The sequence below is a fragment of the Sus scrofa genome, chromosome 11 (assembly GCF_054392235.1).
Source record: "Sus scrofa isolate SSC_HxYL_T2T_F1_AM1 chromosome 11, Sscrofa_HxYL_maternal_Yorkshire_Landrace_v2.0, whole genome shotgun sequence".
NCBI classification, from domain to species: Eukaryota; Metazoa; Chordata; class Mammalia; order Artiodactyla; family Suidae; genus Sus; species Sus scrofa.
In genome coordinates this window covers 46,121,062-46,144,651 of record NC_139393.1, presented here as the reverse complement: position 1 = coordinate 46,144,651, position 23,590 = coordinate 46,121,062, and the positions used below count along the sequence as shown (strand labels likewise).

Below are 23,590 nucleotides of genomic sequence, written 5' to 3'. Positions count from 1 at the left end.
TTTGTCACCTAGTTTTGGTAAAACACAAATTGTTTTACCTAATGTGAGAGAACCAGATGCAATAAATATAATCCTTCCCCCTAGTTTTGTCAAGTGGATAAACCAAAAGAAGCTGCTCAAAGGGAGCTAGTCTGAAGTGAACTCTGTTTTTGTCTTTAAAAATATCCCATTTCTTATAAATAAATCTCAGTTTCCATAGTTGCTATAATTAAAGATAATTAGAAATATTGAAATTTTTTTGGCTGCACCATCAGCATACAGAATTTCTAGGTCAGGGATCAAACCTCTACCACATCAGTGACCCAAGCCGCATCAGGGACAATGACAGATCTTTAACCTACTGAGCCCAAGGGAACTCCAAGAATATTGAATTTTAAAATGGTGTCCAATATTCTAAATTAATTCACCTCAAAAATATATCAATTATTTCATGCCTTTTAATTGACCTTTTCTGGTTTATAGGAGAATTCTCTGACATGACTACAATCTGATCTAGGATTATGTTTTTCAGGTAAAGATCTTTTCAAAGTGAACTTAGAATTTATATTGGTTTGTTGAATATATTTTTAGGGTTTTTATGCAGAATGAAAATCAGTACAAACATTCGTCAGTTTTATCCAAAGAGAAAGCCTCTATTACCAAATTCTGAAATTTAAATAAATGTCTTGCAGATTCCAAGAATAACCCTATAATCTAGCTTTACAATCATTGTTGAGACATTCATAAAAAGAGGCATTTTTTAAAGGCTGCTTGAAAATATACAAACATTCAGGAGGCTATTGTTTTAGAATGCCTTTGATTTTGGAAAGGAGTTGTTTTTTCGCCCTGAAAATTGTGGCTCATTGCAAACTGAAACTCACTCAATAGAATTGATTTGGAACACAAAATGCTACGTAATTTTCAATATATCCATGTTACATAAGTGCAGAAGGCTGCATAATTTTACATTACATGTATTGAGGATTGGGGATTTGTGTTTTGTTTCTGCTTCAACAATTGTCTGTAAAAAAGATGATGAATAGTGTGGTGGTTACAGGCTTTAATTTTTTGATTGAATGAAGGGATTGTATTTATAGAAGGTCATTCGGTTCCTATGGGGAAGGTTATTAATATAAGAAATTATGTGCTGAGGTAAACCACCTCGGTCAGACAATGAAATTCATCATTCAAGACTTGTTTAGGGACATGTAAAATACACTGTAAATTGAGTGTCTCCCTTTCAAGGAGATTAATGCTACAGCTCAGGAATTTTCAGAAAGTTATGATAAGAGTCTTGAGGATTAGTGACAATCAGAACACAGTTAATTTTTCCTTTATTTACCTGAAAATCAAATCCACATGAGTATATCTCTTTTCATTCTTGTTCTGCATATTTTGCTTGAAACATAGAGGGGAAAAAACCATCTATCCCTACCATCCTCAAGTAAAAGTTAAAAATACACATCTTTAAATATGTGGGTTCATTACATCAAGACTTTTAAAGGCAAAGAATAAATAAATGAATACGCACAGTGTTTAGACATCAAACATATGTCCTTCTGAACAACAGCCTATCAGTGCTGCTACTTGAAACAGAGTAGTTAAGAGTGACAGACAGCATATTATTTAGGTTTTTCTAGGGAGAAAATATCTTATGAGTTATATGAATGCTTAAGAAGTCAAAGAATTTTAAAGATATGACCTGACCTGCTGTTTTGAAAAATGAACTCCATGCTAGTTTTTAAATCTTAATAAGGAATCATAGGAATATATTATATACAATTTTAAGTATTAATATTAACAGAATCTGACTTTGTATAGCCCCTCATGCCATCTAAAATTCTTTTAAACCCAATTATCTCATTTAAGACTCTTAACTACCTCCCCTGACATGCAAGAGGGGAGTAGATTATGCCCATATGAACACAACCACTTGCCTGTGGTTTTATAGTAAATACAGTGCTTTTTCCAGTGAAACATTCTGAAGACTATGCCTGCATGCAACCTATGTAAATTAAATAATTTCAAATATTCAGTGCTTCCAATTAGCTGTAGCAATGTATGGAGTTCTGTGAATACCAAAATAATGTGTGGTTCCATAACAGAATTTAAAATTAAAAATACTGAATGTTTTATTCAAAAACAGTTTTAAGAACCTACTACCCAATAGACACTTTGCACAGCAGTAGGACATCAAAGGGAAACAGGCCAAAAAAAAAAAAAAAAAAAACCACCTCCTAATAATTATTATACAGAGAAAGGGATATTACAAAATTATAGTTGATAAGAATGAAAAAGGAAAAGAATGAGGGTATAAGCCAATGATTTGGGTTTTGGATGGGTGATTTTAAGATGTGTGAAAGAATCTTAGAATATTAGTAAACATTTAAAAATGCAGAATGAGACATAGGAAAACAATTGGTTCTCCTATGAAGCAATAAATGTAGATGTCTTCGCTTACAGATGTATAGGAGATATATAAAGGTATGGTATCATATGAAGTGTCTCTGAAAAATAAGAAGTAGTGAGAAGATAAGCTACTCAAGAGTGTAGACTTGAGAAATGCCAAAGTATAGGATGTTTCCAATGAGAAAGGCACATTCAAGGACACTGAAACGAAGAGAATTACTGTGGAGCAGAGAAATTTAACATTATGGAAGTACAGGGAAAGAAACAAGAATGATGACTTTCCAAGACTCATTTGTTGTCAAGTGATAAGCATAACTAAGAAGTTAAGGAAGTTGAAAATAGAAGGCTCAGAATATTCTCTCCAAATATGTACTATAAAGAGAATCAGGTGAAAAACAGAGGGTTGAAAGTACAAGTTGAGGTGGATTAATTATATAGCTATGTTTATTTTACCATAACAAAAAAAAATCTTTAAATATTTTATAAAAGAAGTGACAAAACTATATAGTTATTAGATTTAAATGCATTGGGCATATTGGGAGTGTTTAGTGGTTTTATCATGATAATGTAGAAAACCTGGGCATCTACTTGATGCTTTTTCATGTAATATAATCTGCTTATGTTTTTCCCAAGAAATAAACATTGGTTAAAATGATAGCGATTATTTAAAAAAAACTGTTAAAACGGTAAATTAAGACACATTCTTTTATCTCTTTGCCTTAATAAAACTGAATTTGAAAGTCTGTTTCTTGAGTTCCCATTGTGACTCAGCAGGTTAAGAACCTGACAAAGTGTCCATGAGAATGTAGGTTTGGTCCCTGGCCTTGCTCAGTGGATTAAGGATCCAGCATTGCTGCAGGCTGCAGCATAGGGCTCAGCTGCAGCTTGGATCCATTGCTGCTGTGGCTGTGGCATAGGCCTGCAGCTGCAGCTCTGATTCGACCCCTAGCCTGAGAACTTCCAAATGCCACAGGTGTTGCCCTAAAAAGGAAAAAAAAAGTCTGTTTCTCTTGCGTTACCCTTTGCCACAAAAGAAGAATAGTAATAACACGGTATAAAACTCAGTTTAAGAATATAGTCTTAGTAAATTATAATGTATATGATTAGAAAAGTTGATGATAAAGAAACCTGTGGTTATAAGAAACAGAAACTCACTTATACCAGTTGAATTAAAATAGAGATCTTCTGAAATCCAAGGCATGAAACTTATCTAGTGGAACAGAGAGTGATAAATGAGGCAGCTTCTCTGTGCCTTTGTGTCCCTCACCCTGTCTGTCTGTGCCTCTCTGCATTTGTTTCTCTCTTTGTTTCTGCTTGCTATCTATGCACTTCTGGAAAAGTCTATTTACTTTCTCTTACTGTTTTGTCACAAGTTGTACATGGCTGCTGCAGGGTCCTTATATATTCCAACCATTCAAATTCAACTTTAATCACCGAGACTGTCTTTCCACTCTCCTAGCCTAAATTTCCATGAAAGCACAGGGGATGGGGGCAGAATTCATCTTTGAACATAGGTAGGTGCAGCAGTTTTCACATAAGACACTAATCATCTCAGATTTTGCTTGTTTGGATTTCTGAGGAGCACCACTTTCCTAGCGTACCAGGTCTGGAGGGAACAAGGTATGAGAGAGGGGTGAGTGTGCCCTGTCCTTGGAATGTCCCTTCAGGGGATTGGTTATAACAGAAGAGACATCCTGAGAAGTATGTCACATAGATGATACCAGAATGAAAACACGACACTTTAAATATGAAGAGTTGTTTATATAAATAAAAAGAATTATTACTCTTGGGGCATTTTAGTAAGGGACTTTTTTAGTAAGGGTCTTTTTACTTTGTATTGAAATAAAAATGGATCTTCTGGCAGATACTATCTTACATATTTTCTGTTTATGTTGGATTCTTACACCAAGTATTTTGTCACTTCTTTTCCGTAATCTTATTTTATACTGAATCACAATGAATAGCTATCATAAAAACAAATAGCACATAAACACATTTATTCGACCAGAGTCCTCTTGAGATGTCTTAATTTTCATCAAGACTGTCGTGATTAATGTTTCTGATTATGATAATCAAATAACTCATTAGTGATTGTGTTTCAAAAAGGATTTAAAATATATGATGTTTCTAGAATCTGGTGAGTCATTTGACTCAGTCTGTTGAAAGCAGAGGAAAACTGAAAGGACAATTTTGAGCCTTAATATCATGCACTTGTGAAATATATGTAAGGCAAGGTTTTCCAACTCTTACATACAGCACATTCCCAAAGGTCTAGTTTCATGGCAGTTCATTTTAAAGTGCACTCTTGTTTATTTGTGAAGAATAAATTGAGCAAAAGTTGTTGCCTTGTCTAACTACTCATCAACATAAATCATCAAATGAGTGGATAAAGGTTTCAGAAAGTGAAGGGTATGTTTTATTAGTTAATGCTCAATATATGAAGCAGGCATTTGAAGCAAAAGAAAGTAGGTAGTGACTTTATTTTTCAAAGAAAATTTCATTTGTAAGAAGTTTCAGTTTAATGAGAAGCAGAAAATAAGGTTTTGTTATATTTCATGTGTACTTTGTATCGCTTGTTTAAAAGTTCATAAATATTTGCTGAATGTGCCCTTTATTAGGTGTATGTGTGCCTGGGTTTTCCGTCATCAGGCAAACTCCCCTTATTCTGTTCAGCTATTTATTTTAATAAGACTGTGGACAAATTTCTATATTTCTCCATGCTTTAGAGAGTTCACTAGGGAATAAGATTGGAAAGAATGCTTTGTATTTTGAGATGGTATGTACAATGTCAATTAGCTTAAAAGCACAACATACTGTTTGGTAAAGTTCAGTCAAGCCTTGTTCACAATCAGCCATTAATACAAAAGGGTCTGAACTGTGTGAATATTTTATGTATACAGTTGCAATACTTAGACCTACATTTGACTATATTCAAATGCATATTTATTATAGTATTTGCTTTTACTCATCAGACCCTCTCTTTTTAACTGACATTACAGAATATCTGATTGCCCCTTTCAACCTCCCAGATTCTGAACTTGGCATATTTTCAGTTTCACAGAGAAAGGTGTATTTTATGACATATTTGGATATTTTAAGTAGATAGTTTTTTAAGATTTGGTTTTAAGTCCCTTCCGGGGCACGGTGGGAGGGGAATAGTGTTTCCTGTTAAATTGAATGACCATCTGGATTGAATGAACGAAGGCTCTAAATCCAGTCTGAGGTTGGGTCTTTGCTACTAGTTTCTTGCCTGGTAGTGATCTGGGCAACTTGTGAGAATTTTAATGAGCTGAGTTCACAGGCCCTCTTAAAGTTTGTAAGCCTATAATGTATAATATGGGATCAATAATATGGCTGAATTTTTCTTTACTTCAATTATATTATCAGGAATCAAGATAATTTCTACCCTATGTCATATAAATAAGATTAAAAAAAATCATCCATCAGCCTCTAAACATTTGTTCTTGGGTCAGCCAGTCTCTGTGCTTTGATTTCCTTATTGATAACAGAGGTTAAGAAAAGAATCTCTAATGTCTCTTTCAACTCTAATATTCAACGAATGAGTCTATCAGATGTTGAAGTCACCCAAAGGGAAGGGGATTGCTACAAATCCTTACCTGCAAGTACAATTTTCAAGCCCAGATTCCAAGCTCTTAAAAGAGGTTCAGTGCCACAGAGGGAAATGAAAAAGAGACCTAATAGAACTTAAAAAGAGCAAAGGCTGAAAGAAAGGCAAAAAGGAATTCAGAGCTACTGAGCTCAGTGTCAGGAGTACAAATCATATTTACTCTGATTTCCTGTTTCTTTTGATGTTGAGTCTCAAAAGACGGCAGCTACTTTATCTGGTTGCTTCCTTCTGCTTCTCTCTACACACACACACACACACACACACACACACACACACACACACACACGAACACACATACCCACACACAAGTTCCTACTCCTTAAAGCTGGAGAAAAGTTAGATTTTATTTTTTAAATTGTTGCCTGACTATTTGGATTATTGCAGAACTTTAGACATTATAAACTTAATTTAAATATCTTTCCATTGTGATACACAAAAGCCAGCCCAAATTACTATTGATGGTTTCATTCCCTGCTTATGTTAGGTCTCTTTGTAATCAAAATGGCAGAAAAAGATATGCAAATAGTCAAGTAGACTCTTTTTTTTTTTCTTTCATTGAAAGGTAATGAGAAAGTTTATTCATTCTTATCAGACCCTTATCATCTAAGGTTGAATAAAAAAAACTTTATAAAAGAGCTTTGACATTGTAATAGAATACTAACAAAGTATAACAAAAAAACATGCTTCAATGGTATTGAATTTTAAGTTAAGTGGTAATAATTAGGCTTTCTATATATTTTTTCCTCTTTTCCAAAAACTATTTTCCTTAAATCATGTCTTTTCTTGATTTAGAAGTGGATTTCTCTATCATTATTATTAATATGAAAATAAATATTTTATAAAATGTTCTTTATATATTATTTAATCACTTTAAATATTGCCCGTTTCTTTTTCATTTCATAAACCAGCATAACTCTAAATATTGAAATTTATTTACTTACAGTAATATATTCATTTTAATAAAATTGTAGAACAAAAATACATTGTTTTTTGATGAGATATTATTCTGCATTCTTCTGAAAAATTCTACTGAGGAAAAAAACACAATGCAAAAATGGCACATTTAATCCTAATCTCTTCAGATAATATTTTTTTTTGTTCCCTTTATTTTGAGATATTAATTTATGTTGCTGAATACATTTGGGACATATGGAGAGTTCATCAAGATGACCATTTAATATTCTGCCAACTTTTGGAGGACAAGGATTATTTCTTACTTGTATTCTTTTAACCAAGTCATTAAAAAGTGTTTGGCACATAGGCGGTTATTAAGAAATGTTTGTGAAGTGAATAAATGTTTTTATTTGGGAGAATCTTCACAAAAGATATAGCATTTAATGTTCTTAAATTTGAGAGAAAATCAAATTTTCTTATTCAGAAAAGAAATGTTTCCCAGTTATGCTTCATACTTATTAATATATGTTTTCAAAATAGTTTTTTCAATACAAGTTCCTATATCTATTTCTGGTTCATTTTCATACCTCTCGTCACCAGGGGAACAACCTCATAAGAATAAATCACAGAAGTGTTAGTGTTTTAGAGATTCGTGTATGTTTTTCAGTTCCATGACCTGAGGATTAAAAAATAAACACTGCAGTGGTTTTGCTGAAGTTATACTAATTGGGAACTTTTAAATGTAATTCAAAAGATGAAGTCTATTAGCAGTGACTCATCTGCAGATATTTCCTTGTTTGTTAAAGTACATTCCTTTGAGAATTCTTGCCCCGAAACTGTAAGAACCACCATTTTTAAGACTTTGAAAGTGAGCATGTTTCTCATGTGATTTTTTTTTCCTAAAATACACAGTACTTCAATTTTAAAGATAGATTTTTAAAAACACTCTAGACTTTTAAGCATTCGCAGCTCGATAGTTTCCAGATTGCTGAAGAGTTTCCATCTAACATCACTATGATTGTTTTCTTAAGTTTGGCCTTAAATACTCTAAAATTATCTCAAAAGGCACTCAATGTACTAGTTCTTTTTCTGAAAAGAAAGTGAATGTATAGCCAATAAACATCAGACTTTTGATAGTGTTGTTTTTCTCTTTATGAATAAAACGATGCTTATGGAACATGAGAATTCAAAACTTTACTTTGGTTTTAATTAAAGACATGCATTTTCAAATCTATCAGCAAGACCAGAGCAAATAATTATATTGGAATCAACAGTAAAGTCTCAGCTCTCCTGTAGTCCCTTTAACAAATAAGTTACTTATATATACCATTTTATGAAGATCTAAATTTAGAGATTGATATTTGGAAAAACAAACCCTAACTTATGTTTTGGGGTAGCACATCTGATAATATCTCATGTAGGTATTGCATTTTTGACTTGGAGAGGTAGAAGAAATTCTCTTATCTAAACTTCCCATTTTACAGACAAAGAAACTGAGGCTGTGAAATGTCTTGGTCAGATGGTGTCAGAACAGGGACAAGTGCCAGCTGGCACTTTCATTGTATTCTGGAACATCCTTTTTACTCTAAATTATTACCTTAATGCATTTCCATTAAAATTTAAATAGGGAGTTCCCATCACGGCTCAGTGGTTAACGAATCCGACTAAGAACCATGAGGTTGTGGGTTCGATCCCTGTCCTTGCTCTGTGGGTTAAGGATCCGGCGTTGACGTGAGCTGTGGTGTAGGTTGCAGACGCGGCTTGGATCCCGCGTTGCTATGGCTCTGGCATAGGCCAGCGACTGCAGCTCCAATTAGACCCCTAGCTTGGGAACCTCCATATGCCGCAGAAGCGGCCCAAGAAATGGCAAAAGGACAAAAAAAAAAAAAAAAATTAGATAATATACAATTTGCATAAATGAAATTTAAAGACAAAATTTGAAACACTCAGCTTACAAAAACACACCTTAAAATTATGCATTCAAGGGCTAGTATTTGTTTGCTATTCAGGTGCATACTATATAAAAAAAAAGCATGTCTTTCTTTTCCCTCTCTGTTTGCTATTAAAAATATAGGTTTGCTGCTTCAAGGTCTGTTTTAGAAAACTTTCCAGTAAGAGAAGTCTAATAAACCACTGAACTTATTTAAGAATTTGCCTTGAAAGACACTATTCAAATAACAGGCACAGCCTTGAATTTTGAATTCACTTTAAAGCACGCTAGATTTGAATCTCTGAATTTATTACCTGATTTCTTTGACTGAAGGTTGACTTGCAGACTGTTGTGAAAGACTGGCATGCAGATAGCCAAGATTGATATTACATTAAAGTTTATTTGGGGAAAGCATTTTTTCATGCTATAAAGGCATAGTCCTACATTTGGAAATTATATTCAGTTCAGGTTTTTTTTAAAAAATTCTCTATCATGAAAATTTCATAATATAATTTTAATTCTAGGTAAGATTATTTTCTAGAAATATTTCACCCTCAACTCTGAGATGCATTAGACATTATACACGCTAATTTAGTGTAGTATTGTATGTGGTTTGTTTACAGCACATTAAAAGTTTATAAATAAATATATAATTTATAATTTATATAGTGCAGGGTGAAATCTTTTAGAAAAATATAGCACATGATGTAATACTAATAAAAGCAATTCTGTGTATAAAAATACTCCTTTACAAACAAATATATACAATCATATACATAAAAATATGCACCTTCATGAAACAGGAATTCACAAGCATGGTGTGTCTGTTTGCATGTGTGCACACACATTAAGATCAGTTCACAAATTGCTGCCTCTGTAGAGAATAATATTTACTGTGTAGAAAGCCCATCACTGTATCTCTGGATTCACTCACATCTTAGACTCATATAACTTTTCTATGTATCTTAATGCCACTTAGTAGAACATGTTATAAATTAATACCATTGTTTTCTAAGTTAGTTCTAGCTCTATGTGCTTGGTCCTTTTTCAGAACTCCCTGGAAATAATAACCAACTTAAAGAAGGCATTGACTTTTGTAAGCATTAATTACCTAGAGTGAAAATGAAACATCGTTTTCCTTCCCTAAAGTTTTTCAATTCAGTCTAAAACATAACAGAAAGACTTCATTCTCATATTCCCAGGGAACATTTCTGAAACAGAATCTCTCCCATTGTGTTTGAAATAATAAAATTATTTTTACTCTATTTTTGCTTGTGTGAGAAATTCTAATTTTTTTTCTCTTCAAGGTATATATACAACCAAATGACAAACATATGAAAAAAAGCCTCAGAGATTTTATTATAAAAATAATAAAATAAAACTAAATGAACAATAAAACAATAGTCTTGAATAAAACTATATCATGAATAATCTTTATTGACCCTGGTACTGAAAGTGTCTGTTATTGTATTCCTTGAAATATGTTTGGACAGAACTTAGCATCTCTCCCTAGGTGTCTGTGGAGTTGTAAAGGCCTGCATCATCTGCATCCATTTATTTAAAATGCAGAATTAAGTTTCAGTGTGAAGTGCTGACTGACTGGCATTAATGAGGCTGTGCCCAAGCAACATAACTTGCAATCCTTTTGTAATTTAAATCTTCCAATGTCCTATCGTTCTTGTGAAATGGCTTTATAGTATGGTGATAATACAAGGAGGGGACCAATGAAGAAATTTTAAAGTATAGAACATTAGCGTTTGAAGTGTACTTTCTGAGGGTTTTGATTTCTATGTATGCCCATAATAACTGAGTCAAAAAAAGTGCATAAAACTCTATACAACATCCATGAACCACTTAAAGAAGATGTTGTAATGTGCAGAGAGCAGTTACGATTTGTGGTCCTCATAAAGGTGGTTTTTCAGTGCTATTCCATGGTGAGTGATGACCTAAAATTGTATCCAGTTTATCTATATTAAGTTAGAGGGCTTAGTAGTAATTGCTTATAAAGAAATTTATAACTGGATGTGGGAAAATATATGGGCTTATTCATGTATTTATTTATTTAGCAAAATTGAGTTCATGCTCATGTACCCAGCACCTTGGTACATTCAATGTTCAGTGCACGGAGGTCTGCTCTGTTTCATACATTTAGAGGGAAGCTGCTGAATAATTTTGACAAAGGATGCTGTTAATTCTTAATTGAATTTCCAAATTTTCTACAAGACTATAGAATTATTTTTCCTTTCTTCCCACTCTTGTTAAACATTGTATTGACAAAATAATATAAAATTGAGCCCAAGTAGTCCCTTCAAAAACTGAATGCTTCTTTTGGGAATATATCTTTGACTTTACCTCTAGTTTTGCATTTCTGAATTGTTCATTAAGTAAAGCCTTGAAAGCCATTGCGTAGACATAGATGGAAAACCAAGCATTCTCAGGAAATGAATAGAGTTGCTAAATCTTTATAATAACCAAAGATATTTATGGAAAAAGATTGCTCTCAAATACCACTTGAGCAATAACACAGTGAGAGAAAGCCATTTCTTGGCTATGGTACTTGGCACCTATACTTTTTATTAAATTGTTACAATTGTTTGAAAAATGTCAGCCAGCCTATTATAGAGACCATTAAACTTTGCAATAGCATATGAAAAAAGAATTCCTAAAGAAAGTAAATAAAGGTTTCATCTGATACTTCAACTTGAACAATTTACTGAATTTCATCAGATGTTAATTCCACATTCTTAGTTTTTTCTAGCCCTCTTTTTACTTATATTTGTTAAGATTTTATTATGTTGTTATAAAGTAGTCCTTATATTTTAACCATTTTGGAATAAATGGGTTACATTTAGTGTATTATAAAACAGTAGATGTAGGTAAATACTATACTAATACTTTAAAAGTGACCTCCTTGCAACAACAAAGTGCCCAATAAGAAATATATCTTTTTATCTGTTAATTTCACTTGATCACAGGGAATCATAATTGAGAGAAGCCAACTGATCTATTTAATGACCTGTGCCAAAAGACTATATATAAAAAATCAGCTTTTGTTTTCTTATAAATCCTACATGGAAGAGTCAACTTCCTGTTCATTGAGCAGTAGTGGCTTCCTTCATCTGTCTAGTCTCTGAAAACCTGAAGGAAAAAAATAGAAAGGCTCAATGGGACAGAAGAGAAAGAAAGTGCTATTGAGGAAGAAAGGAGAGGGAGCACATTTGGGACATCAAGAAGGGAGAAGAAAGACTATCTCTGCACTGAAAGGAAATATGAGATGGGAATTGTGAGAAGCATAGAAGAGAATTTACACACAATGCGAAGGGCTCTTGGTCAGTTCAGAGAGTTTTAAAGCAGAAACCAGTCAACTTGCTTATGTAAGGAGTCTGATGCCCTAAAAAACACAGGGGGATGAATCTGGCAGTCTCCTAGTTGTTGCAGTGCCCAGAAGTTGAACAGGAGCTTATTTGTTCAAATATACAGCAGGTAAATTTAAATTGATCTGTTTATGCAACATATTACCATGAGGAAGTTGCTTCCTGATATGGATTACTAAGGCTCCAGTTGGAGAAACAGAGCATGATGACTAAACCGACTGCACTGTTTATGGTTTTTATTACAGGTACTTTCAAACTATGAGACTAATGTACTTTGTTTTTGTGTTAACATTTATGATACAAAATGCAGGTCATGGGAATGCTAATTGTGCAATTTTGTGACCAATATGTCTATTGGGGAGAAAAAAAATAAAAGAAAAACACCTAAAGTAATTACTACCCAGGGAGTAAGTAGTCAAAATAATCTAGGTGAATATAAGTCACTGTAAAAGTCTTGGATTTATTCATTTATTCTTTCATTTCATTTAAAATGTTCAATTAGGGGTTCCCGTGGTGGTTCAGCAGGTTAAGAAACCAACACTGTATACTTGAGGATGCGGGTTCCATCCTGGGCCTTGCTCAGTCAGTTAAGGTTCTGGTGTTGCCTTGAGCTTCAGTGTAGATCATGATGCAGCTTGGATCCCTCATTGCTGTGGCTGTGGCATAGGCTGGCAGCTACAGCTCCGATTTTTACCCCTAGCCTGGGACCTTCCATATTTCAATTAAAATATTTGTAAAACACCTGGTAGTGCTGCAGGCATTGTACTACATCCTGGAGATCATTTGTCAACAGGAGCATCACATTCCCTCACAGAGTGAAAGCAAGCAAAACATATTTAGAGGAAGTAGAGAAAGACCTTTCAGCTTTAAGACCAAAGAAGGAAAACCCGTAACATTCTCTCCGGGCTTTGGAGAAATGTTTTCTAGTGAAAAGAGGAGGGTTGTTCCTGAGCCCAATCAGAAGGACCATCTCCCACATGGAAACTTTACTTCTGAAGATGCACAATTTCAGGATTTTACGGTTTATAAAGCCCTTTCATAACCATTATCTACAATCCTATTGAGATGGCTGAGCAGATTTTTTTAATAAAGCTGTGCTAATCCTTTCACTCTGTGCTTACTCATTTGAAAAACTTAGTAAAAGTAAAGAGAAATAAGAAATGAAACTATGTTCCTTGAACCCAGAATTAAATAAAACATGTTAATATTCTATCTCCAATTTTTAAGGGAAAAAAACCTTTTTTTTTAGAGAAGTAAAACAAATTTGTTTTGTTTTGTTTTTACAAACTAGACAAGCAGACTCCCTGTGCACTACTAGTATAGCTGATATTCCTTTTAAATCCATTAACAGTCTATCATTTTCCCTTATTCTACCTAGTCATCTCTACCTGAAACTGATATATTTTCTGGCCATCTATATTTCCATGATTTATTTGGTATTTACATGGTATTTGTTTTTTAATTCACTATACTACATTTTCATTTTAAATCAAAAATATGTATTATCCAAGTAGTATGTGTTCACACATCTTTTTTAATCATATTTTTTCTTTTTGATTTTTTGTGTTTTTATTTCCCCAATACATTTTTTCTACTGTACAGCATAGTGAACCTGTTACACATACATGTATACATTCTTTTTTCTCCCATTATCATGCTCAGTCATAAGTGATTAGACAGTTCTCAGGGCTAAAGAGCAGCATCTCATTGCTAATCCATTCCAAAGGCAATAGTTTGCATCCATTAACCCCAAGCTCCCAATCCATCCTACTCCCTCTCTCTCCTCCCCAGGCAGCCACAAGACTATTCTCCAAGTCCATGATTTTCTTTTCTGTGGAGAGGTTCATTTGTGCCTTATATTAGATTCCAGATATACGAAATATCATATGGTTTTCATCTTTCTCTTTCTGACTGACTTCACTCAGTGTGAGAGTTGCTAGTTTCATCCATGTTGCTGCAAATGGCATTATTTTGTTCTTTTTTATGGCTGAGTAGTATTCCATTGTGTATATATACACCACATCTTCCTAATCCAATCGTGTGTCGATGGACATTTGGGTTGATTCCATGTCTTGGCTATTGTGAATAGAGCTGCAATGAACATGCAGGTGCATGTGTCTTTTTCAAGGAAAGTTTTGTCCAGATATATGCCCAAGAGTGAGATTGCTGGGTCATATGGTAGTCCTATGTATAGTTTTCTAAGGTACCTTCATTTTGATTTCCATAGTGGTTGTACCAGTTTACAATCCCACCAAGAGTGCAGGAGGGTTCCCTTTTCTACATACCTCTTCCAGAATTTGTTATTTGGGGACTTATTAATGATGGCCATTCTGACTGGTGTGGGGTGGTATCTAATGGTGTTCACACATCTTGATGAGTGATTTAGCTTTGTTTTCCAATTATATTCAATGACGACAAGAAAATAAGCCAATAGAGGACTCATAGATGACAGTAGAGAGAGGCAGGAGTTACAATCTCAAGTTTTGAGACAGAGTAGGTTTCAGGACAATAAATGTTTGGAACAAATTTTTAGAAATAAGAATCTACACTATGAATCTCTTAAAATGGAATTGAATCAGTTTCCTGAAATACATTCAAAAATATGTGGTTTGAAGTAAGCATGTTTAAGAATGATCTAAGAATCTGCTTATAAATAGGAAGTTGTTCATGTATCTACTTGAGAAAAATATGTTAGAATAAGAAACCCACTGGAGAATGCCATCAGAAAATGTACTTTCAGAGAAAGTAATCAAGCTTTGTGTTTTCCAAGCTTTTCAGTTTAAAAAATAACAGTAACAAAATTGAGCAGTTAAATGATTCCACAAGAAAAGCATGAGAGATAAAAAGACAACAAGAAGTGTGTGGTGTCCTGGAGAGTGAGTGACATAAATGCGTCCAGAAGGAAGGGGTTTTCAGTTTTGTCAAGTGTGATGAGGACTGAGCATTTTCCTTTGAGTTACCATCATTGGTGATCATGAAAGAGCACTTTCAATGGAAAGGGTTAGTAAAAACGTGACACACCTGGGCTCTCCAAAGGTGTGGCTGGAGAGGTTGAAGTTACCAAGAGTAGACATTTCTTTAAAGTAGATTCTTTTCTGTAAAATGTGAATTTTTTATTAACTTTTAGAACTTTTAAATTAAAAATTTAAGAACGTTTAACAATTCTTCATGAAAGCAATTCCTAGTTTCATAAAATGGGTAGGAATAACGTTTTCAGTGGGAGGTTTTAACAAAAGGAATTGTTATTTAATGAAACCTGTAGTGCAAAAATATAAGGCGATTGCCTCTATAATGACTGCACAACATTTATAATAGCACCGTTGATTTTTTGCAAACAACCTTGATTTGGAAAATGTGGGAGGAGTAAGAGAATAAGAGGGCACATTGCTGCTACTACAGAGTTGGGTGGAAAATATAAAGAACCCCCTTTGCCGCCTAACACCTGTGTCTTACTTATGGTTATGTGATTTTTCATGAAACTTTTGTTGCTTTTGCTACTGTGTTATTCTCTTGATATTTTAGCTATGAAACACTTCCTTAAGAATTTGTGCCAAAAATCAAAGAGCTAATCTTTCTGGTAATGAGGCAAGTTTGTATATATTTTATTTTATTTTTTTCTTTTTAGGTCTGCACCAGTGTCATATGGAAGTTCCCAGGCTAGGAGTCTAATTGGACCTGCAGCTGCTGGCCTAGGCCACAGACACAGGGATGCCAGGTCTAAAAAGCACCTATGCTTGTGCCAAGGCTGGATCCTTATCTCACTGAGCAAGACCAGGGACTGAACCCACATCCTTGTGGATTCTATTTGGGTCCTTAACATGCTGAGCCACAACAGGAACCTATGTCTAGGTATTTTTATGGCTAGTGAATGACATTTTCTCAGGAACTCTGATGGGTGTTTAAGAGAGGCAGAGTTATCCACATAATAAAATAGAGACTATTAAATGGAAAACGTCAAATAGAATTTAAAGTACAAAACCAATGTATTTATAGTGATCTCCATTTAATATGATTGTTATTAGTGAGGTCTGGATCTCTTAGATTTGGTTTACCTATGAACCTCCAGTATTTAATCTGGTTTAGTAAATTCATCTTGACAATAATCTGTTATTCATATCAAATTTGGCAAATGGCAAAAATTTTTAGTGGGTGAAATCTCAAGACTTCTATAATACATCTTCTTTCTATTTTCAGCTGCAACTCCCTCTGAAATAGAAACTTGTTAGGAAGAATTCATAGCAATTAAATTGTTTTTCCCTTAAGAACTTGTTTCTTAAAGTTTGGGCTATTAATATTTGATCTCAAAATATTGTTGATAGTGTTACTTTTTCTTTCTTTTTCTGTTCTGATTCATAGATTTGTAATCTCCAGAGGCTATTTACATCCAAACACTCAAAAATTTAAAAAAGTGATGAAATAACAGTGAATGAAACTTTTTCTTGGATGCCATTCACCGTTCTATAAACAGAGGCTGCTCCAGGATTAGACACTGGAGAGGCGTAGGGGTGAAATACTGCTTAGATGGAGAGGTTTACCCGGGTATGAGTTATATTGCAAATGCATTCATTTTGCTTATATTGTATTTACTATCTTAATGAGGTAGAGAAGGAATGATGCTATCAGCTTACCTTTGGGCCTCACTGGATATAAAGCACCATTCCATTCTTTGGTCCTTATCCCTTATATTATGTCCAATTCTATAACTTCTCATCACTGGATCTACTGTTAGATTTCATGCACTAGTAGCTTTTGTCCCTATCCTCATGTCATATATCACGCAATCCAAGGTTGAAGCCCTACTGAACTACTTGCAGCTCACAGGCCAGATTCCTAGAATTCATGTCATCTAGCCTGGCAAACACTGCCTGTTTTGTCCTGAATGGCTGGTCATGATTACCATGTTGGCCCCTCTTCCAAAACTCTGCTCATGTATCCAACCCAGGAGTCTCATGGTTCTCTCTTTTCCTTCCCTTATCAGCTTGTGCCTACATTTTCCCATGGCATTTTCACATATCACAGGGGTTCTTTGTTTCCAATTATGGCTTGCTTACTTCTGTGAGACTGTTGCAGATGTGAAATGCCAGAGCTTGGTGAAACAATAAAATCCTGATACACAGCCTGCACTCAGCAAATATCTGACTAGCCAACAAATGAACAAACAAACAGGCTAGAATATGTGAATGAATATGCAAGTGAATGAATCCCTCAAGGGAGACATGGCAGTGTGGCAACAGCCAGGTCTTAGCACCTAGGAGTGCTTTTACTGGGCAAATCCCTGCACAGAGGGCGTTGACTATATCTGAACCACAGCCTTCCCCATTTGTTTAAGAAGAATTATATTTTCTACCTCTCTCTTCGGAGGTTTCTTGTGGATCATTCATAAAATCTTACATGTATAGGTAGAAAGTGTTATGCAAATATGAGATTTTTTTTCAGGTTCAGAGGCATTATAAAATGGCCATGAATAAAATATAATTTAATACATGATGGGTTAAATAAGGAAAAGGATGAACAAATGCTAAGGAGCAAGAACCAGATTGAAAGAGCAAGGCCCAAATTTGCTACAGTGTCCTGAGGCCAGAAGAGAAATAACTTTAACCCAGGAATTCTAAACTCTGGCTCTATACTAGTATCACCGGGGTACTTCACAGATGCTTTTGCCTGAGCTCTAATTTATCCAGGGTAAGGTGGGGTTCAGTCATTGATCCTTTTTAAAGCTCCCTGTGTGATTCTAATATATAGTCAAAATGAGAGCCACTGCTGGGCCACAGGAATTGTAGAAGTGTTTCTAGGGAGAAAAACTGCATAATGCATGAGATGTTTTAAAAAGATTAATCAGCATGAATAGATATGAGAGGCGGCTAGGGACAGGAACTGAGATACTAAAAGGTCTAGGGCCATCACAGATGAAAACTACTGTTTCAAGGCCTAAACTTTTGTGTGTGTATGAAAACGAAGGAAGCTGCTGTGGTTAAAATATAAAGACCGGCCTTCATCTTTAACAGTGAAGCTGTTCAGACCATCTTAGGCACATTCCAAGAATTGATGCTGGCAGAGCAACATTTTACAAACTACACCTAAGTCCTTTAGGTTGCAAGCAGAGGTTAGATGTAATCACCAATTTTTTTCATTTCCCGTGAAGGGTTCCCAGAGGAGATAGGTTTTGAACAGGGTTGAAGTGATATTGTTTGTAGAGAGGACTGGTATATAATAATTTTTTCCTGCCAAAAGTTTTCAGATACGGGTTTGTGTTTCAGAATCGTAATTTCCTAGTCAACCATATTGTTATATTTCTTAAACAAAAATGAAAGAGATGATTAAGGGTTGAGATTTTTAGAATGTAATGAAGGATATTCAAAATTATTTTTAGAATTTTGCCCCTTTTCTGGGTTTAAAGTTATTTAAAATAAGAAAGTTTTTAAAAAATGTAATGTGAGTGTTTGAAAATATATTTAAATATATAAAATGGTGGTCTTGAGATGAAAATACACTGACCTAAACTATACTAAACTCTAAAACACACTTGCTTTTTAAAAACATCTTGGATAGTAATTTTCTAACATTGTTCTCTGGGTTGGGAAAAGTAAAATATCATTAGTGAACTAGAAATGTGGCAGTTTGAAAAATATGATTTTCTTACTTATGTCATAAAAATCTGGCATATTTTGTAGTCTTATGGGAGAAGAAAAATTTTATACCAGTGATGAGCCCTTTTGGGAGGCATGAGAGTATCTTTTATTAAAGTAGAAACCTAAGAAACTCCACAGTTATGTTTAATAAACAGCCAAGCAGCAATACTTATAAACATACCTCACCTTGAATCTAATAAGAGATTTAGGAAAGAAGGAAGCTAGGATAACAGGAAGTGAATAATATCTTATTTTCACATAAAACAACTCTTGTGAGGAATATGGAAAACAATCATTTTCATATTTTCCTGGAGAAAGGCCAAACTATAATTTAATAACTTATGTTTTCCAATTCACATCCATTTCCAGGTGAATAATTTTAGTTAAGCTTTTGAAAACAATATTTTATATTTGCCACAGGAAAAAAAGTGAAGGCATATTTTAAGACCTTAAACTTTCAGGTTTTGAGTTTTATCTATTTCAAACACATCAGTTGTAAAGGGCAAGCATAAGATAGATAAAGTACAGGGCATTGTCCCCAAAAGCTGAGTAAATAGCTCAACTTGGGCAAAAATATATTTTTAATGCATTTTCCTCATCTGTAAGTGGGGATAATAATAATATCTACATCACAGTTTAATAATATGCATATGATATATATCAGGCATTTGAATAAAGTCTCTCACAAATAGTAGCACCATATAAGTTTTAGCTACTAAAATTATAAGTGTAATAAGTAAATATTGCTTAAGAAAATAAAATAACTACAGTCTAGATTTCTTTAGCTTTAGTTAAAACATTTTGACAATTTGCTTGTCCTGGGGCCATTTAAAAAATATTTTTGGTAAAGGCTCAATATTAATGCATGCACCTGACCTAGACCTTGTTAGTTTACAGGGTACTCCTTTATTAGACACTTAGCAAGCAACCATGTCTCTCAACAGACACTCTTAATGTGGAGTAGTTTGTCACAATTATTTGGTAATCTCTTTCAGTGTAACTCACACAGCAAAAGTGACAATATTCCTGTCACTCCTAAGAAATGTCCCAGCTCTACGGGTTTCCACAATCAGGAGAATGAAGAAGGCCATTACGAGGTATGCCAAAACTCTACAGACACCATGTTAGTACTGAGAAGTTTGCTTTTTCCTAGTGATTTTAAATACTCTAAGTTAACTGCTAAAAATATTTTCTTTGCTGACTTATTTTGCAGTCATATTTTTATAGTAGTATCTTTTTAAAACATCTTTAAATAAACAATTTTAGAAGAAAAAGGAAACAATAATCTTTTTCCTTTTTGGTAAAGGTCAAACTATTAAACATAATATTCTTATCATTGAATAAATGCTGATTTTTACCAATTTTAGAGATATTATGAGCAACTTTATTTTTAAAAGTCCTGAATTAATTCATTTTTATTAGTTGAGCTAAAAAATGCTCCATTTGTTGATTGCTTCATCCCCTATACTCAAAGAAAACAATGCTGCTTAATAAGAATGGGTAAATTGGAATTTTCATTAATCTTTTCTCTTTTTTTTGCTGCTTTTTCTCACCTTGATCCTGTATTTTCATATATGTTTGAATTTAAAATAAAAAACATTTTCCTTTTTCTTGATGAATTGATCCACTGTATAAGGTACATATTTTTTTCTTTTTTTTAAAGAAAAATTTGAATGGATTTTGGGACAGCTCTTCTAGTATCAATTATTCCAATATGGCTAGATGTAGAAGTTTATTATCTTTCATTTTATTTAAAAATTATGACATAATGAGAAATTTACCATTTTAATCATTTTTATGTGTACAGTTCAATAGTGCTAAGTGTGTTTACATCATTCAATAAAATGTCTGCATTTTTAATGAACTTTTTCAATAGTTAACTCTAAAGTTAATACACACATCCTTGTTTAACCTACATCGTACGGTCATGACATAGACTGTGGCTAGATGATGGATAGATAATATGTATGGGCATATATGTATGTATGTGTGCTGGTGTGTTCATGTGTATTCTATTTGTCATTGAAGCAACGCTTTGCCCCGCTCCCCCATACAATTAGAGGTATTGAAAACTTTTTGATTATTATTAGCAGTAAATAATTTTTTTTACCAATTAAAGAAATCAATCCTTGTCAAAAGTCTGGGTATAATGTAGATCAGAGAAACTGCTTTGATTAATAGAAATTTGACTGAGTAAGCAACTTCTTTTTGGACAAACCATTAATTGAGATGGAAAAGCGATAAAGTGACATTTAGGGCATCTTATCTCCTAATTCTTTCTCCACATATTGTTCTTCTTTTTCTTTGTGTGGATCTATTTTAGGAACATTTTTCTAAACTACAACATATATTCTTCTTTCTATTTTGCTTTTATTTTCTTTATCTTTCTCTCTTTCTCCAAATTCTTAATCACTTGAGAGTCGAGCGAGAATAATTTTTAACCCTTTGATTTTTTTAGCTTCACTATGTTTGTGTCAAGTGTCTAAAGTGTCTAGAACCAGGAATTTGTCCTATTACTCACCCTATTTCATTAAATAATAACATGAAAAATCTTAGTGGCAGAAATAAATGTTTCATAAACAAAAACTGATGTAAATTTTTAAAAAGCTCACTCAGAGGAGTTCCCATCGTGGCTCAGCGGTTAACAAATCTGACTAGGAACCATGAGGTTGCGTGTTCGATCCTTGGCCTTGTTCAGTGGGTTAAGGATCTGGTGTTGTGGTGAGCTGTGGTGTAGGGTGCAGACGCGGCTCGGATCCTGCGTTGCTGTGGCTGTGGCGTAGGCCAGTAGCTACAGCTCTGATATAGACCCCTGGCCTGGGAACCTCCATATGCTGCGGGAGCGGCCCTAGAAATGGCAAAGAGACAAAAAAACCCAAAAAAAGCCTCACTCAGAATGTTCTGAAAGCCATTGAAATCCAAGTGGATTTCCAATTCCTAAGAATTATATTCATTTTTATAACATTTTATACCAGTATTTTTTTGAGCAAAGAATCCATATTTCCCATAGAGCTCTTGGATTTACCCAAGGGAGTGGAATGGGGGTATTGTTAACTCAGGTTTTCTTATTCTTTTGTAGAGAATTTAAATGAGTTATAATTAAGATAATTTTTTATAAACCAGATTTTTTTTCTTCCCTAGGTATTTATTAAGTCCCAAAGTACAAGAACACATGTGTGCAGGGTTTATTTGACTAAAGTTCTAGGGAACACTGACAAGAAAAAATTATACCCAAAGTTATGATGGTGATTTATATTATGACTCCAATCATCAAAGAACAGTCAAAGTAAATCTACTGTGCTATGAACAAAGGAAAGAAGGAAAATTACTTTAGAAAACTTTTCTCTCACAAGTCTTCATTTAATCATCATACTCCAGGCCTATTGTTGTCTGAACAGTTTCAGGTTAGGCTATCTCTAAGGTCCTCTCTCTCTAGTGGTCTTATAATGCCATAAAAGATGATGATCCAGACAACTGACACTTTTGTAGCATGTCCTCTGCACCGATTTTTTTCAAGGTCCTTATGTCTGTATTAGGCCATCATTTACATTTTATCCTTGATCAGTTTAAACTGCTTTTGATCATGATATGCCTAATTACTTAAATATACTTTTTTTAAATACAAAGAGACAATCTCTGATGTTTCTTATAAGATAATATTTGAAGATAGTGATGCCACTATCTTTGGAGTTTATAAAGCATTTTGAGGGCAGTATTTCCATATAAATGCTTAGTATACATAGACCAATAACTAAGGGGTGGTTTTAGCAACCAGTTCTTTAAAAGTTACTAATATAATATTGGTCTTCCTTGAGAATTAATATATAAGGGGAATTATGATATACAAAGTTGGTGCCTTCAACAGGCTGTTATTTTTTCTTCATAGCGAATAATGTGGTAAACATAGTAAATGTGTGTATATTCCTAATTTTCAATTTTCTCACAACTTATATTTTCCTTCTTTAATTGCCTTTCTTAAGTGAAAAAGTACGTTTGTTCTTTTTATAAAACTATTCTGCTGTTCAAGTAGAAAGTTGCTTTTAGTGTCAATTAATGTTTATTAATCTGAATGAAGTTATTAAATACATACTGTGACATTAGTTACAAAATAAAACCAAGGCCGATATGACTGGCAAGTTTTTAATCACACTTAAATTATCACTCAACTTATCACTCCTAATTTAGACAAAACAATTATTGCTTACTTATAGAAAGAATGTTAATATCAGCTATTGGGCTATTTTTGTACCAGAAACTCGTCTAAGCACTTTATAAGAATTACCAAATTTCATCTAATCTAAGATATTACTGAGTATAAAAAATGCTATAATTTCAGGTACCACAAGGAAAAAAATGCTATTAAACTCTAATAAATGTTTATTTATTATTTCTTGAATGTATCCTGCTTTAAGATATGGTGAACTATAAGAAATTTTCATATGAGAGTTATTAAAATATAGTCATTTAATCCTGACATCAACCCATAGGTAGGTACTATTATTTACAGATGTGGAAACAGAGACAGATGTTATTTAAATTTTTCTCAAATTCACATGGATAATAAATAAGTGAAGATGGAACAAATCATAGCAACATGGCTTCAGAAACTGCAAGTTAACTATATGTGATAGTGTCCAAGTCCAAAAAATAAAAATAATCATAGGCTACGTAACTTTTAGGGACAATAGAGTTTATATATTCATGTTAATGAGGCATAACTTGAAGACAAGAAGGATGGAGTAGCTTT

The 23,590-nt window shown here is 33.7% G+C and overlaps 1 protein-coding gene across 8 annotated transcripts in view; it reads left to right on the top strand.

The window, feature by feature from the left end:
• PCDH9 (protocadherin 9) overlaps window positions 1-23,590 on the top strand; it is a 941,384-nt gene that overhangs the window by 338,613 nt on the left and 579,181 nt on the right. For 4 of the 8 annotated variants that reach the window (XM_021065364.2, XM_021065362.2, XM_084981910.1 and 1 more), the window contains exon 3: window positions 19,839-19,940. The exons of the other annotated variants lie outside the window; for them this stretch is intronic. In XM_021065364.2, the coding sequence (XP_020921023.1) occupies window positions 19,839-19,940 (102 nt within the window). The remainder of the gene's footprint in view (window positions 1-19,838; window positions 19,941-23,590) is intronic. 8 annotated transcript variants of the gene reach the window in all.